Below are 14,460 nucleotides of genomic sequence, written 5' to 3'. Positions count from 1 at the left end.
TGTGTGTGTGTGTGTGTGTGTGTGTGTGTGTGTGTGTGTGTGTGTGTTTGCCAACCTTCTTTTGAAACCTCCAAACATAACCCTAGTGACAAATCGCTTTCAACAAGGCCACACCTCCTGATCCTTCCTAAACAGTTTCACCAACTAGAAAACAAACATTCAAATATAAGCTTATGGGGGCCCTTCTCACTCAAGCCACAAGTGGTCGGGACAAGTGACTTGGTCCAGCAGGAATGTACTATGATTCTGAATTTATAACCCTACTATAGAGAGAGAAGAGCTCCGGGAGCCAATGTGTGATTTCCATGCATTCCCAAAGCACCACCATCCGAGACCCGAAGGACAGAGAGCTTGTGAGGACCTTCACCTTTGACCTGGCATATTGGTCTCATGATGGATTTCAAAAGGGTGAAGATGGCGTCCTTATTCCCTCTGATCCAAGCAGTAAATTCGCGGGCCAGGTAAGTCGCTTAGAAACGTCAATCGTAGCTTTTGTATTTGTGTTTTCTAACATGTTGTGCATAGACCCTTCAGTATCCTCCATGCCAGAGCAGGGGGACGCTCAGTTGGTAAAGCGCTTGCTGCCTGGGCACGAGGCCCTGCAGCCTGGAGCCTCAGAAGCCAAGTGGATGCCAAATCTTGCTTCTTAGCTTGTGGTGCTTTTGAAAGGCAAGACCTGACCTGGCAGGGGGAGGGGGAGCTCTAGGTACTAGCACGTCCTTGAAGGAAATGTGGGGGACCCCTCCTCCTCCTCTCTCCCATTTTGCTTTCTGGAAATCAGGAGATGGACAAGTCTCTGCCATATGCCCCGGCCATGGAACATTGTGTCATCACAGACTCAGAGCAATGGGGCTGATTGAACATGAGTTGAAACCACGAGCCCAAAACAGTTTTTCAGCTGATTCTCTCAGCTACTTTACAACGGAACGCTGACTAATGCAATGACACACAATGAAGGGAAATCTTTCCTCTACTTGACCAAAGAATGGGGGGAAGGGGGGAAGAAACTGGAAATGTACCAGATTTTTTTAGCTTGTGGATAATTCAGAATGCATCCCAGTGGACCACGCCCCTAACGCGATTCTACTCTCTACATAGGCCTTAACAAAATTTTGTACTCCTTGAAACTTTCAGTTTATAGAAATTAACAAGGGCTGGTGAGATGGCATCTCCACCAGCTGGTGAGATGGCTGCCGACCTAAATTCAGTCCCTCCGACCAACATGGCGGAAGGAGAAAACCAACTCTCACAAGTTGCCTCTGACACACATGTACCATGGCAAACACACGAACTTCCACACACAAATGCACACATGGACAAAAAATAAATTAAAATATAATTTAAAAATTTTTAACTGAGAACAACAAAAAAAATCTCTAAATTTCTGATAGTCAAGTAGAAAGGACAACAATCACCAAGCTTGGACCTCACCCCTGAGGATTACCAAGGAGCTAGGAAGGGACTGTGGATGGAGCTAGACAGACAGACAGATGCTCACTTGCTCATTTGGTGGGAAGTGGCCCTGGCTGCTCTTGCAGAGGACCTTGAACTTGGATCCCAGTGCCTGTGTTGAATGGCTCACAATCTCCTATAACTCCAGCTCCAGGGCATCCAACATCCTCTCTGGCCTCCAAGGGCGCCTGCATACATGTGAACCTACACACACAGACACACACACACACACTAAACCTTTAAAAAAGAAAGCTGCAGATAACTTCATTCAAATTTTGACTAAAAGTATAGACACAATGTTCTTGAAAATATAGGTCAAATTCCAGTAATCCCAGAGGGCACACAAGCCTTTATAGTACAATAATTTATTCCTTTTTGTTTGCTTGTTTTGCTTTATTTTTTGACACAGAGTCTCTTTATGTAGCCCTTGCTAGCCTAGAGCTTGCTGTATAGACCATGCTGGCCTCAAATTCACAGAGGTTCTTCTGCCTCTGCCTCCCGGATGCTGGTATTAAAGGCACACCACTTTTTATTCCTTTCTCTGAGAAACAAATAGCATTAAACTGGCTATTGCAAAATTTCGCTTAGTAAATCATACTATGTTTGTATGTGTTTTTCTCAGAATTAAAATATAAAGTCTACAAGTGTTTGTATTGTGACAAATGGCTCCGTGGCACTCCGTTTTATTCTTTGAGAACGTGCTGCATAGGTTGTAAGAAAAGGAGCCGGTCATTTGTGGACACAAGCACCATGTGATTCTACTTTTAAAAACGCTTCCTTTTCTCCTGCTTCTGTTTCCCAGAGCACTCTACCACCGCCTAGTTTTAAAAGTTCGTTATTTTAATATCTTTTTGGGAGCTGGAGAGGTAGCTCAGTGGTTAAGGGCATTAATCAAGAACCTTGATTCAATCTCAGCAGCCACATGATGGGTCACAGTTGTAACTCCAGTTCTACTGATCTGATGTCCTCTTCTGGTCTCCAAGGACACCAGGCACACGTGTGATATAAACGCATAGATGTAGGCAAAATGCCCATGCACAGAAAAAAATAAAAGAATAAAAATTTAAATCTCTCTCCCTAAACTCCTCCTAGATCCGCTTCTCCACTTTCTCACCCCTCCCAATTTCTTGACTCTTCCTTCCGTCCTTTTTTTTTTTTTTTCCACTTTTCTAGACAGCGTTTCTCTGTGTAGCCTCAGTTGTCTTGGACTTGCTCTGTAGACCAGGCTGACCTTGAACTCAGAGATCTGCCTGCTTCTGCTTCCCCTAGTGCTAGGATTGCAGGTGTATGCCACCCTGCCCATCTCTCTCTTTCTCTCTTTTCCTTCCTTTCAGGACCCACAGAGACAGTTTCGGCTGTCCATATATTCAGGAGTGTGGGGCCATTGACTGGAGCCCCTCAGCTTACCAGGGGTCACACCCTTAAAGGAAGTTGTCAGAACCTCCTCAGCCGGGCATGGGCCTCAGGAGCCCCCGTGCAGCCTGGTCTGGAATGGTGACTGGCTTGTTGTTGTGCAGATCCTGTGCTGTGAGATCATGGGTGCAGCGCTCCTGCTCGGGTCCTTCTTGGCCTCTGTCTTGCTTTTACCATCTTTCTGTTCCTTCTTCTTCAGTGGTCACTGAGCATCGAGGGGAGGCTTGTTTTTTAAGGTGTGTGTATTAGGCAGCTGTTAGTATAAAAAAAACCCATTCTGAAGAATCGAGGCTTACTCTGTTCCGTTTTGTAGGTCCTGGCCCGTTACTGGCCCATTACTCCAGTCTATGGTGAAGTAATGTGTTAGAGAAGGCATCATGTGATGGGGAGGGGCAAAGCTACAGATCTTCTCTAGCCGGAAATCAAAACCGTGAAAAGAGACTGCACCGTTTCCACAGCCTCCTAGCGTTGCCAACCCGGGGGCTACGCCTTGGACATACGGACCTTTGGGTGGCACCCTAAATACAAACTATAATTCTGTGGAGGGGGCCAGTGTCATGTGACTGTGTGCATGGATGTGTGTTGAAGACATGCTCTAGAGAGCCACTGGGGCTGCTGACACCTACGGTTTCCTTTCTAGAGTGACGTCTTCCATGATATCGGGAGGGGAATTCTAGACAGTGCCTGGAGAGGCTACAACGCCACTCTCCTGGCCTACGGCCAGACCGGCTCTGGAAAAAGCTACTCCATGATTGGCTTTGGCACAAACAAGGGTATTATTCCAAGAGTGTGTGAAGAGCTCTTCCAAGCTATCGAGAAGCAAAAGGAAAATGTAGAAGCCCAGGTATGCGTTATTCTGGAGTCCCTTCTCCAAGGGACTGCGCCTTTCCGTCTTCCACCGGCGGAAGGCACCAGCGCCTGTATTTTCGGATTTATGTGTGTCCTGCAGTAGGTACATATCTATGTATTATGTTGTACATGGCGATGGGACCTGAGCCCAGCCCGCTGCAGGCACAAGCACTTGCTCTACCCCTGACCTTCACCCAAGGTGATCTATGCCCGAGGCATAGAAGACTCCAGAGCAAAAACTTTGGATTCATTGAATGTTGGTGGCAGGCATTGGTGGGACTAGCTCCAAAACATGATGGTAAGATGTCAGCAGACACCCGTAGGTGCAGATCCTGTCTCTGCTCCTGGATGGCAGAGGAGGTCAGACAAAACACAAAGACGACATAGTCCAGCACTGTTTGGTACAGAGAGGGTTTGGTTTTGTTTTGTTTCTGCTTTTGACCCATTGCTGGCTGAATCCACAGATACAGAAAATGCGGATTGGTAGTGGGATCCCATTCTTGAAACTAGTGGATCACCTGGGGTTAGGAGGTGAAGTCTGTGAGATGGAGGCCATTTCCATACAGCCCGTCCTGAACTCCGCCAACAGCACTAAAGGCTAAGGGCAGAAGCCATCTCCTCTCCTCCCTTCCACTCCCTCCTTTGTCTTTCTGCCTCCTGAGTGCTGGGATTACAGGCCTGACCCACACTCCCTGCTTTATGTCTGTTTTTATTCTTACGTATTCTCTACATGGGTATATTTGTGTGCATGGCATACAAAAGTGCGTGCATGTCTGTACAGGCGGGACAAGCTTCTGCACACACGTGCAGAGGCCAGAGGAGGACCCTGACTGTCCCCTCCATCACGCTCCACCTTGTTTCCTTGAGACGGGGTCTCTTGCTGAACCTGGAGCCCACTGTTTTTTAGACAGACTGGCAGGCAGTGAGCCTGGAGCACCTCCCGGCTGCACGTCCATAGCTCTGGGGTTACAGGTGAGCACAGTTACACCTGGCTTTTGTGTGGGTGCTTCGAATCCAGAGTCAGGTCCTCCATGCTGTAGCAGCCAGCGCTCTCGCCCAGTGAGCAGCTCCCAGGTCCTTATGTGTCTTTTAAAAACTTACACTGACTTTGCAGTATCACAAAATATCTTGGGAACCAGGCAGTTTGAGACAAGGCTACTACAGTAATGCTGACCTTTTTTCCTCTACCTTTTTCTCTGTAGAGGATGTATGCCTTTGTTGCCTCTCTTCCTGACAACGCTGACCCCTGCTCTCTCTGCAGGTCATGTTTAGCATGCTGGAAATCTACAACGAACAGGTAACCTCCCTCCCCCACCCCTCTGCCGAGAATCAAACCCATGTCCTTGTGCCCACTAAGCGGGGGGGGGGGGGGCTTTCCCACTGAGCCACACCCGTCTGAGAGCCCGGGCTCTGACTCCATGGATGACCAAGGCCAGGGGCTCTGGCCACCGCTCATCCACTGTGGCCAGAGTGGATGAGTAGCCCACCTGCCCTCCAGCACCTGTTCAAATTCCCTCTTCCTCACACTGTATGCTTTAACCACATAGCAGCTGTATCGGTTAATTTCTATCGCTGTGATGAAACACCATGGCCAAGGCAAGTTAGAGGAAAAAGGGTTTATTTGGGGCTCACAGTTGCAGAGGTTAAGGGTCCGTTGCCACCATGGCGTGGAGAAGCATGGCAACAGGCAGACATGGCACTGGAGCAGATAGCTCACATATGGATCCACCAACAGGAAGCAGAGTGCACCGGGAAGTCAAAGGGCAGCCCAGCGACACACCTCCTTCCGCCTCCTATTCCTTCCCAATGGTTCCACCAACTGGGAACCAGCTAGCCTAACAGATGAGCCTACGGAGGCCACTCTCAGTCAAAAACCACCACAGCAATTCCCCTGCGCTCCCGACACATCCTTAGACATCTGTACGGTCCCTGTGGCGGGGGAAAAACCACTTGACCTCCATGCCATTGCTTTATGTGCTCTGAAGTCCTATGGTCCCGGCTGAGATACTGCTGTTGGGGACCGCAGAGGGGACCGTTGAGGCTGTGCAGCCTGTGCTGTCTGAGGCATGGCTGAGCGCTGCACTGGGGAACACGGGAGCCACAAGACACAGACCCGGGTTCCCTCGCCAAGTGCCCATGGGAGTGCTCGATGCTCAGCTGCATTTCCACAGCATTCTCACCTGTCACAAAATACCGCTTTCCTTTTCATTTCCTCGCCCTATTCATGTAAGAGTGTGGGACACATTCTTAACTCAAGGGTCACGGAAAAGGAGGTGGCGCCTTGCATCTGGCTCACAGCCTGTGTCGGACAGACTTCTGTCTGGGGCGTGAGAAGAACAGAAGAACGCTGTTTCTTTGCTTGATTTTTTTTTTTTTTTTTTGAGGCAAAGACAAGGTACCGCTCTGCAGCCCAGGCCAACTTATAGTTTAGTGTATCTCAGAGGCAGGATGCACATTTATCACCTTAAAGGCCTGGGCTTCATCCCATGGCCACCAAAGTAATAATAATAATAACTCCAAGAGAATATTTATAAAAACAAGAGCGAAGTATATTAAAGCAGAGAAGTCTTTAAAACCATCTGTTTGTAGTCAAAGAAGCGCAAGTATTCAACACCTCAGCTTAAAATCCACCTCCCCAGAATTTCCATGCTCCACAGATGGCGTCCTCTGCCAGCGTGCTCAGCCAGTGTCCCTCGAGCAATTCCCACGGATCGGGAGGAAGAGCTCACAGCGCCATTAGAAATTCAGGCGTGGGGTCCTTGAAAATAATTAAACTGCATTTCCAAAAATAATTGCCGAACTTAAAGACTAGGTTGCTGAGAGCTGGCAGCATGGCTCAGAGGACTAAGGTACTTGTTGCCAAACCTGGTGAACTGAGTTCACTTGAACCCACCTAAGGGTGGAAAGCGAGAACCCCTCAAAGTCGCCCCCTGACCTCCGCATGCACTGTGGTGCTTGCATGGACATATGTGCCACGTGCACATGTAATGAGTCTCGTTGCCCTCTTAGGACAGGCATCTCTCATCTTTGCTTTTTTGGTTTTCGTTGTTTGTTTGAGATAGGGTTTCTCTGGGTGGCCCTGGCTGTTCTGGAACTCACTCTGTAGACCAGATTGGCCTTGAACACACAGGGCTCCTCCTGCTGGCGCCTCCTGGGTGCTGGGATTAGGGCGTGGGCCGTGGCCACCCTGCCGTTCTCAGCTTCTTTCTTGTGCGTTTCCCTGTTTCTTGCTTAGCTCAGTTATAGCTCAGAACCAGGGTGGTCTGGTTCCTGCAGAAACTCAGCGTTGACTCGGCTGCCTGCGACCTCTTTACAGAGCTCCTGAAGGCTCGAGGGCAGGGACGAGGAAGGAAAGGAAGCTCGCCTTCTCCGGCAGTATCTCCCCTCTCCTCCCACAGATCAGAGATTTGCTGTCTCGAACCAAAGCCCCCGGCGGGCTGAAGGTCAGGGAAGACCAGCAGCTGGGGTTCTTCGTGGCAGGCCTGAAGTGGGTGCCGTGCGGGAATTACGCGCAGGTTGAAAAGCTAATGGAGCAGGGCTCCAAAATCAGGATGACGGCCTCCACCAACATGAACGCCAGCAGCAGCCGGTCCCACGTGCTCGTCACCATCCAGTTCAAGCAGGTGGGGGTCCTCCCGGGTGCCAAGGGCTCCGTGGCAGGGTTGGGGGGGGGTCCGTGGAATTCTTGCAGCGTGGACCAACCAGTCCCCAGAGTGCCCTCTGGACGAGGTTGGCTGTTTTCTTCTCATAGAGTTTTCTATGCCTTGCCAAACGAATTTTGAGTCCACGTTGGGGAAGAGGCCTGCTCCCCTGTGGTCTGGCATGGAGAATTAAGATTAGCAGGCCCGTGGCTACCGGTCTGAGGAGCAGCCAGGAGCCAAGGGCACAGGCAGGGGCAGAAGCACCTTTCTGAGACTCAGCCTGACCAAGATTAGTTCACCCTGTGACACCGTTCATTAAGCCAGAGAGGACATCCCCATTCTCCTCCGTGGGTGTCAGGACGTCCGGCTCTAAGCCACATCCCAAAGTTGTTCTAGAAACTACAGTTGCTCCTGCAGCCTGGACGAATGCCACAGCCAGCTGTGATCACACGGGTCTCCTCGGCAACTGAGGAAACCATCATGTTCCCGCCAGGGACAGCGGGCGGAGACAGGAGGCTTGCGGGGGCTTGCTGGCCACAGCCTGGCCAGAGGAGCGAGCCCCAGTACAGTGAGACACTCTGCCTCAAAAATCAAGTGCGGAGTCGATGAGCAAGACACCGGCTATTAATCTCCGTCCTCTGCAGAATACTCACTACGCACGCACGCATACCTGTGCATGCACATACACACAAGCACACACATGCACACAAACACACACGGGGGGGGGGGATTTGCACATTTTAACTGCCATTCACTGGATGAATTTTACTAGATATGTGGTTTTCCCTGTTATTTGAACTTATTCTAGGAGCAAGAGGAGACATTGTACGAAGGCAAATAAGCAAAGGGAGACCATGTCTTTTTTTTTTTTTTAAGTGAGAAAAATAGAATGTAAAAAAAAAAAAAAAAAAGTTAAGAACACTGGCTCTTTGTCCAAAGGTCCTGAGTTATAATTCCCAGCAACCACATGGTGGCTCATAACTGTCTATAATGAGATCTGGTGCCCTCTTCTGTCGTGCAGGCACAAATGCAGGTAGAATACTTTATAAATAATAAATTAATTAAAAAAGAATTCCAGAGTGTTTGTGTCCGTTCAGCTGCAGGACCACAGCTCTGACCAGCTCATGACTTTGCAGATTTCACAGCATTTTATTTGTGAAAGGTTTACCAAAATGCCTGTGCTATGACTGCTCTCCAGGATGTCTCTGCGAGAGAGCTTTGCGGGACACTGAGACCTGGGAAGGCAGCACTCCCAGCTGTCACGGCACGGCGACCGCACCTTCGGTGCCAGCTGTCACTGCTTCATTATTTTTGGAGTCTGAGACACGTTTGATGACGCATGTAAGATGGTGGGCCAGTTTGTCTCCTGGGGATCAACCTGACAGCCTGTGGCGTGTCTCCACAGGTTTTCCTGGACACAGCTCTCACCAAACAATCCAGCATCAACATGGTGGACTTGGCAGGAAGTGAGAGGCAGAAGTCCTCAGGGTCTGAAGGAGACCGGCTGAGGGAAGGATCGAGGGTCAATTTGAGCCTAACCAGTTTGGGAAACGTCATCAGGTACGGTGAGCAACAGCAAGACAGTCATGTGTCTTAGTCGCTCTTCTGTTGTTCTGACCAAGGCAACTTGGAGAAGAAATAGTTTACTGGGCACTCACAGTTTTGGAGGATGAGTCCGTGGCCATCATGGCGGGGAGCACGGCAGCGGGCCAGTAGGCATGACGCTGGAGCAGTACCTGAGAGCTCACATCTTGATCTAGAAGCGGGAGGCAGAAAGCACTAACTGGAGTGTTGTGGGCTTTGGAAACCTCAAAGCCCACCCCCAGTGACACACATCCTCTAACGAGGCCACACCTCCTCGTCCTTCCCAAACAGTTCCACCAACTGGGGACCACGTATTTAAACTAGTGAGCCATGGGGACAATTCTCATTCAAACCAACACATCATGATATGAAATGACGACACACGAGAGAGCAGAGGGTTTTGTTCCGTGTCCCCAGCGAGCCCAAGACCCGGATCCCATCCCCAGCTCCAAAACCTACTAAAGTCTATTAAATAAGATTGATTAATAATAACCATTCGTTCATGATTCCTTGGCACCATTGATCCATGCCCGCCCCTCCTCTATATTTAAAATCAATTAATGCTTAACAAAATAATGAAAGCAAAATAAATATAGACCTGATCAACCCGAGAGCTAGCTGGTGTGGAGTTCCATGCCTGTCCTCCCCTCCCCTCCCCCACTATTGTTCTTCCTTCCTTTGTTGACCTTTTTCTTTTCCAAAGCCAGGTGTTTGTCTCTGGGTGGGTGAGCACGAGTGCACGCGTGTCCTCACGTGTGCAGAGACCAGGATGGGGGATGTCTTCCTCAACTGTCTCCAGTGTATTTACTGAGGCAGGGTTTCTCCACTGCTCAGACAGTCCAGCTAGGGGTTCCCCGGGGAGGCCCCTGGTCTCCACACCCCAAGCTTCGGTGTGCTGCTACATCTGCCTGGCTTTTACGGGTCTGCTGAAATCTGAACTCCAGTCTTCACCCTTCATCCAGTGAGCCCCTCCAGCCCCCTCCTGTCTTATTTATCACAACATTTTTATGGTACATTTTTAAAACTTTATGTAAAAAGGTAAAGTGTTACAATTTCTTCTGAGAATGACTTTTAAAAGCTCTTTAATTAAGGTATAATTCGCAGTGAAGTACATACATCCTTTTTGTTTTGTTTTTAGTTTTGAGGTACATAAATCTTAAATGTTTTATTCAATGAATTTATATATACATTTTCACACACACACATACACACACACACACACACACACACATACACACACACACACACACACACAATGTAATTAGCACCCAGGTCAAAATATAAAACAGTTTCAGAAGCCTTGAGTCTCCATCACACCTCTCCTTGTTGGGACACAATCCTTCCCCATTGGCACACCACCAAAACAAACTGGCCTTTACCATCAGCTCCATCTTTGTCTGTCCTGAGTTTTATAATTTAAAATTTTAAATTATGTATATGTTTGTGTGTATGCATGTGGGTATGCACATGTGAGTGCAGTGCCCATGGAGGCCAGAAGGGGGCGTCAGATGCCCTGGAGCTGGAGTTACAGGTGGTTGTGAGCTATTGTGAACTATTGCGGGAGTGGGACTCAAACAAGTTATCTGCGTGAGCCGTACATGCCCTGAAGCTCTGTGCCATCTCTCTAGTCCCTGTCTTTTGTGTAAATGAGGCTGTGGACACAGGCCTCTGGCTTATGTCCCGTCTTCTTGGACACCCTCGCATGAGTGTCCGCTATTCTGTGTTTCGATTATTGTCACTTTCCAGGGTGCATTAGTTACTTCTCCCTGACGTGAAGCTACTTAAAGGAGGACCTATCTTGGCTCATGGTTTTGAGTGTGACCAGCAGGGATGTGTGAGGCCCCTCCATCCTACCCCCAAGGAGGCAGTTCCCTTCTTATCCCGTCCACTGATTACTCTGTCTCTGCTTCTCGGCGCAGTGCTCTGGCTGACTCGGCCATGGGGAAGAAGGTCCTGCATATTCCCTACAGGGATTCTGTTCTGACCAAGCTGCTCCAGTCGGCTCTGGGCGGCAACAGCCGGACAACACTGGTAAGGTCCTTCTTCCAACATGCGGCATTCGCTCAGCTCTCAGTGCGCTATTGCTCAAGTCACTCTCAACTCGCCCAGGACTTATCGCTTGGCTCTTCCCGTCACATCATTTCGCCGCAGCCCCAATGCCTGTGTGAAAAGGCTTCCACAGTATTGACTATTTCGCTTATTATTTGCTGCAGCTTTTGGGTTTGCTATTTGGAATATATGTTGCCTTCATTTTGTCTCTGTTTTATGACAGGGATAGAAAGTAGAGCCTAGCACACACTAGCAAGTGCTCTACCACTGAGCCATGCCTCCAGCATGGCATATTATATATCATCACTTCTGGCATAAGAACAAAATTACGACTACTACTATCAGCATTCCATGGTGAAGCAGGTAGTTGCCAGGCAGATGTGCAATCCCTGAGAGTCAGCTCTGTGGGTGCAACCAAGGCCTTCTGCTCTCCAGTTGCAGAATGGGACAAAACTGGGCAAACGCTGCCTCTTCCCCAAACTCCCCAAACAGTAAAGCACACCCTTGCTTTTTATCATGAACTATTGCCTAAATACTTGGATCTTAAAGTCTTCCTGAGTGTCAGTTATTTGTGGATCTCAATGGAATAAAACAACATCCCTGCAGGGCTGGAGAGACAGCTCAGCCATTAAAGACAAGGCTTACAACCAAAATCAGTTAACATTCCTGCCAGGCAGTGGTGGTGCAGGCCTTAAATCCCAGTACTCAGGAGGCAGAGGCAGGCTGATCTCTGTGAGTTTAAGACCACCTTAGTCTACAGAGTGAGTTCTAGGACAGCAAGGGATACACAGAAAAACCCTGTCTCAAATAAACAAAACAACTCCCAAACAAACAAAAAAAACACTCCTCTGAGCTGGGGGTGTAGCTCAGGGTACAGCATTACCAAGTATACGATTCTGGGTTCCCTTTCCAGTACCAGAAAAGCAGAAACAAAACCAGCACACCCAAAATACCTTCTGAATGTCAGACTTCGGATTAAACTCCAACAATCTGACAGGAGTATAGTCACCTGAGACAGGGGCATGAGGACAGCTGTGCACATCTGCAAGACCGAAGAGGGCAGCTTTGAGGGCTTTGCTTGTTTTGAAGCAGGGTCTCACTCTTCAGTTTAGTGCGGGTGTATTCGTTTATCTCCTTTATTTGGGTTCTTGTATCTACCACTCTTCCCTCCCCCAGTCCCTTCCAATACCCCAACACCAGGTAGGAGAGAAGGTTAAAGGGAAAGGGGGTGTGAGTTCCTTTTAGACTACTTCCTGCTGGTTAAGGCATTGAGTTCCTTGAAGCAAGTCCAATCTTCAGCTCATCGGGGTATTTCCAACTTCTTGTTTCTTTTCTCTTGACCACTTGACAAACCAGCAGGATCAGGAAGCAGCAGGAGGAACAGCTGAGCCTCCTCTCTTGGGGCTCTGGCCTCTCTAGAGTTCCCAAAATTAAACTGTCTTCAGCTGGCGGAATCACGCCCCTGCCAGAGCACGCACGAGGCAAATAGTCAGCTGCTGTGGACAGTCTGAAGCGGCCCCATACCCCGCACATGGGATTAAAACAAAAACATGTCCACATAGCATAACTGGGTTTTTAAGGACTCCAAAATTCTCCCTACATCTTAGGCTGGCCTCAAAATCACAGTCCTCCTGCTTCAGCCTCGCAGGTACTAGAATTACAGAAGTGTACATTCTAAGCCTTTCTCCTACCCTCAGCCGGTCCCTACCCCCACTGTAGTGTTTTAACAACAGCAAACTATTGGAGAAAAGGAGGTCGGGAATGAGTGTTGAGTGTCCCGGACCTAAATGAAAACCACAGAATGGTCACAGCCAACCTCCAAGCTCCACGACACCAGCCCCAACTTCAGCAAAAGTCTCTTAAAAGGAATTAAGCCGCTGGCTCCAACTCATTCCAGCGGATTCAAGGAACAGGCTGTAAACATTGGTTACATGAAATTCAAGGCAAGTGAGGCTGCTTGTCAACACAGTTCTCTTAAAGGCCAGTTGGAGGAGTGCACAGTAGGAGAGCGGCCTTCAGTCTCGCCTGACTTGACAGCGTATTATTAACTTCGCCTGTGAGGTCCAGCAGAAGTTCCAGTCCTGCAGAGTGTGAGAGATATTTCCACAGTATTGTGTTGCCACAGTACTGTTCCTGGAGCATACCATACCTTTGCCCGAGTCTGTGACAGTCTTTCCGGAGAAGTTTTAGCAAAGAAGAAAGACCTGTCCTGAAAATAGGCAATAACATTCCCAAGGCTGGGGCTGTATAGGGAGGAGGAGACAGCAGGGAGCCCACCGTTAGAGGCTTTCTTCCAGCCCTGAAATCCACCTTGTCGCTGCTCTGCTCTTCCCACGACCCCTCGGGAAATGAGCCAAGAGAGATCCTTCTTGGCAGGTGATGCCCCAAGTGTTTTGTCTCAGAGAAGGAAAGGCCACACAGGATCCATCACTGTGCTCTTGACAGGATCTGGGCGGAACAAAGCTTTTTCTGTCTGCCCTGCTAATGCACAGCAACCCCTCAGTTTCCTGAGGACTTTGCAGAAGACCCAGTACCTCTGAGAGCCCGGGGCAGAGGCAACACGGTGGGGACAGATCTCAGAATTAGCCAGTGGCTGGTCAAGTTCCAGTTTTGGCCAGTTGTCTTCTGGTGGCTTTAGCTGTGTTAGCTTTCTCTAAATGGGCTTGCTGCCAATCCTGACGACCTGAGTTCTAGTCCCAGAACCCATATGGTAAAAGGAGAGGACCAACTCTTTGCAAGTTCTCCTATGACACATGCACACTGTGGCAGGCACACACACACACACACACACACACACACACACACACAAATAAGTTCAGAGGTGTGGAGAGATGGCTCAGTGGTTAGGCTCACATGCTCTTGCAGAGGACCGAGTTTTGATTCGCATCACCCACATGGTGGCTCACAACCATCTGTAACTCCAGTCCCAGGGAATCTGATGCCCTCTTCAGACCTCCACAGGGACCAGTCACACACACGATGCACATACATGTAGGCAAAACATTCACATAATTAAATTAAATAATAAATTAAAAGCTAAGTAATAATTAAATTCACATAAAATTAAATTAACTACACAAAATAATTGAATGTTTCTTAAAAAGTAATTTAAAATTTAAATGCTGAAAACTATAGGATATAAACTGCTTGTGAACATTAATTTTATCAGCATGTGTGTGCATGAAGCGCACATATATGTACAGGTGGGAATGCAAATGAGTGAGTGAGTGTGTGTGTGTGTGTGTGTGTGTGTGTGTGTGCATGTGAAGACCAGGCAACAACCTCGAGGGTCATCCTCAGGAATGCCATCAAAGACCCTTTGAGGCAGGGTCTCTCATTGGCCTGGAGCACACTGATTAGACCAGACCACCGGCCAGTGAGCTCCATGGATCCTCCTGCCACCGCCCCTCAGGACTGGGGTGACAAGTGTGGGCCAGCACACTTGGCGTTTTGATGTGGGCTTTGGTATCAA

The 14,460-nt window shown here is 48.8% G+C and overlaps 1 protein-coding gene across 1 annotated transcript in view; it reads left to right on the top strand.

The window, feature by feature from the left end:
* The window catches only part of LOC129678229 (kinesin-like protein KIF28), a 40,457-nt gene that overhangs the window by 6,546 nt on the left and 19,451 nt on the right, over positions 1-14,460 (top strand). The window contains exons 2-7 of the mRNA XM_055608966.1: positions 270-461; positions 3,506-3,709; positions 4,976-5,011; positions 7,113-7,337; positions 8,761-8,915; positions 10,859-10,970. Of these exons, the coding sequence (XP_055464941.1) occupies positions 270-461; positions 3,506-3,709; positions 4,976-5,011; positions 7,113-7,337; positions 8,761-8,915; positions 10,859-10,970 (924 nt within the window). The remainder of the gene's footprint in view (positions 1-269; positions 462-3,505; positions 3,710-4,975; positions 5,012-7,112; positions 7,338-8,760; positions 8,916-10,858; positions 10,971-14,460) is intronic.

Source organism: Psammomys obesus, unplaced genomic scaffold, assembly GCF_907164565.1.
Source record: "Psammomys obesus unplaced genomic scaffold, mPsaObe1.curated_primary_1811, whole genome shotgun sequence".
Classification (NCBI taxonomy): domain Eukaryota; kingdom Metazoa; phylum Chordata; class Mammalia; order Rodentia; family Muridae; genus Psammomys; species Psammomys obesus.
The sequence above is the reverse complement of the archived record's forward strand: the minus strand, read 5'-3'. Positions and strand labels throughout refer to the sequence as shown.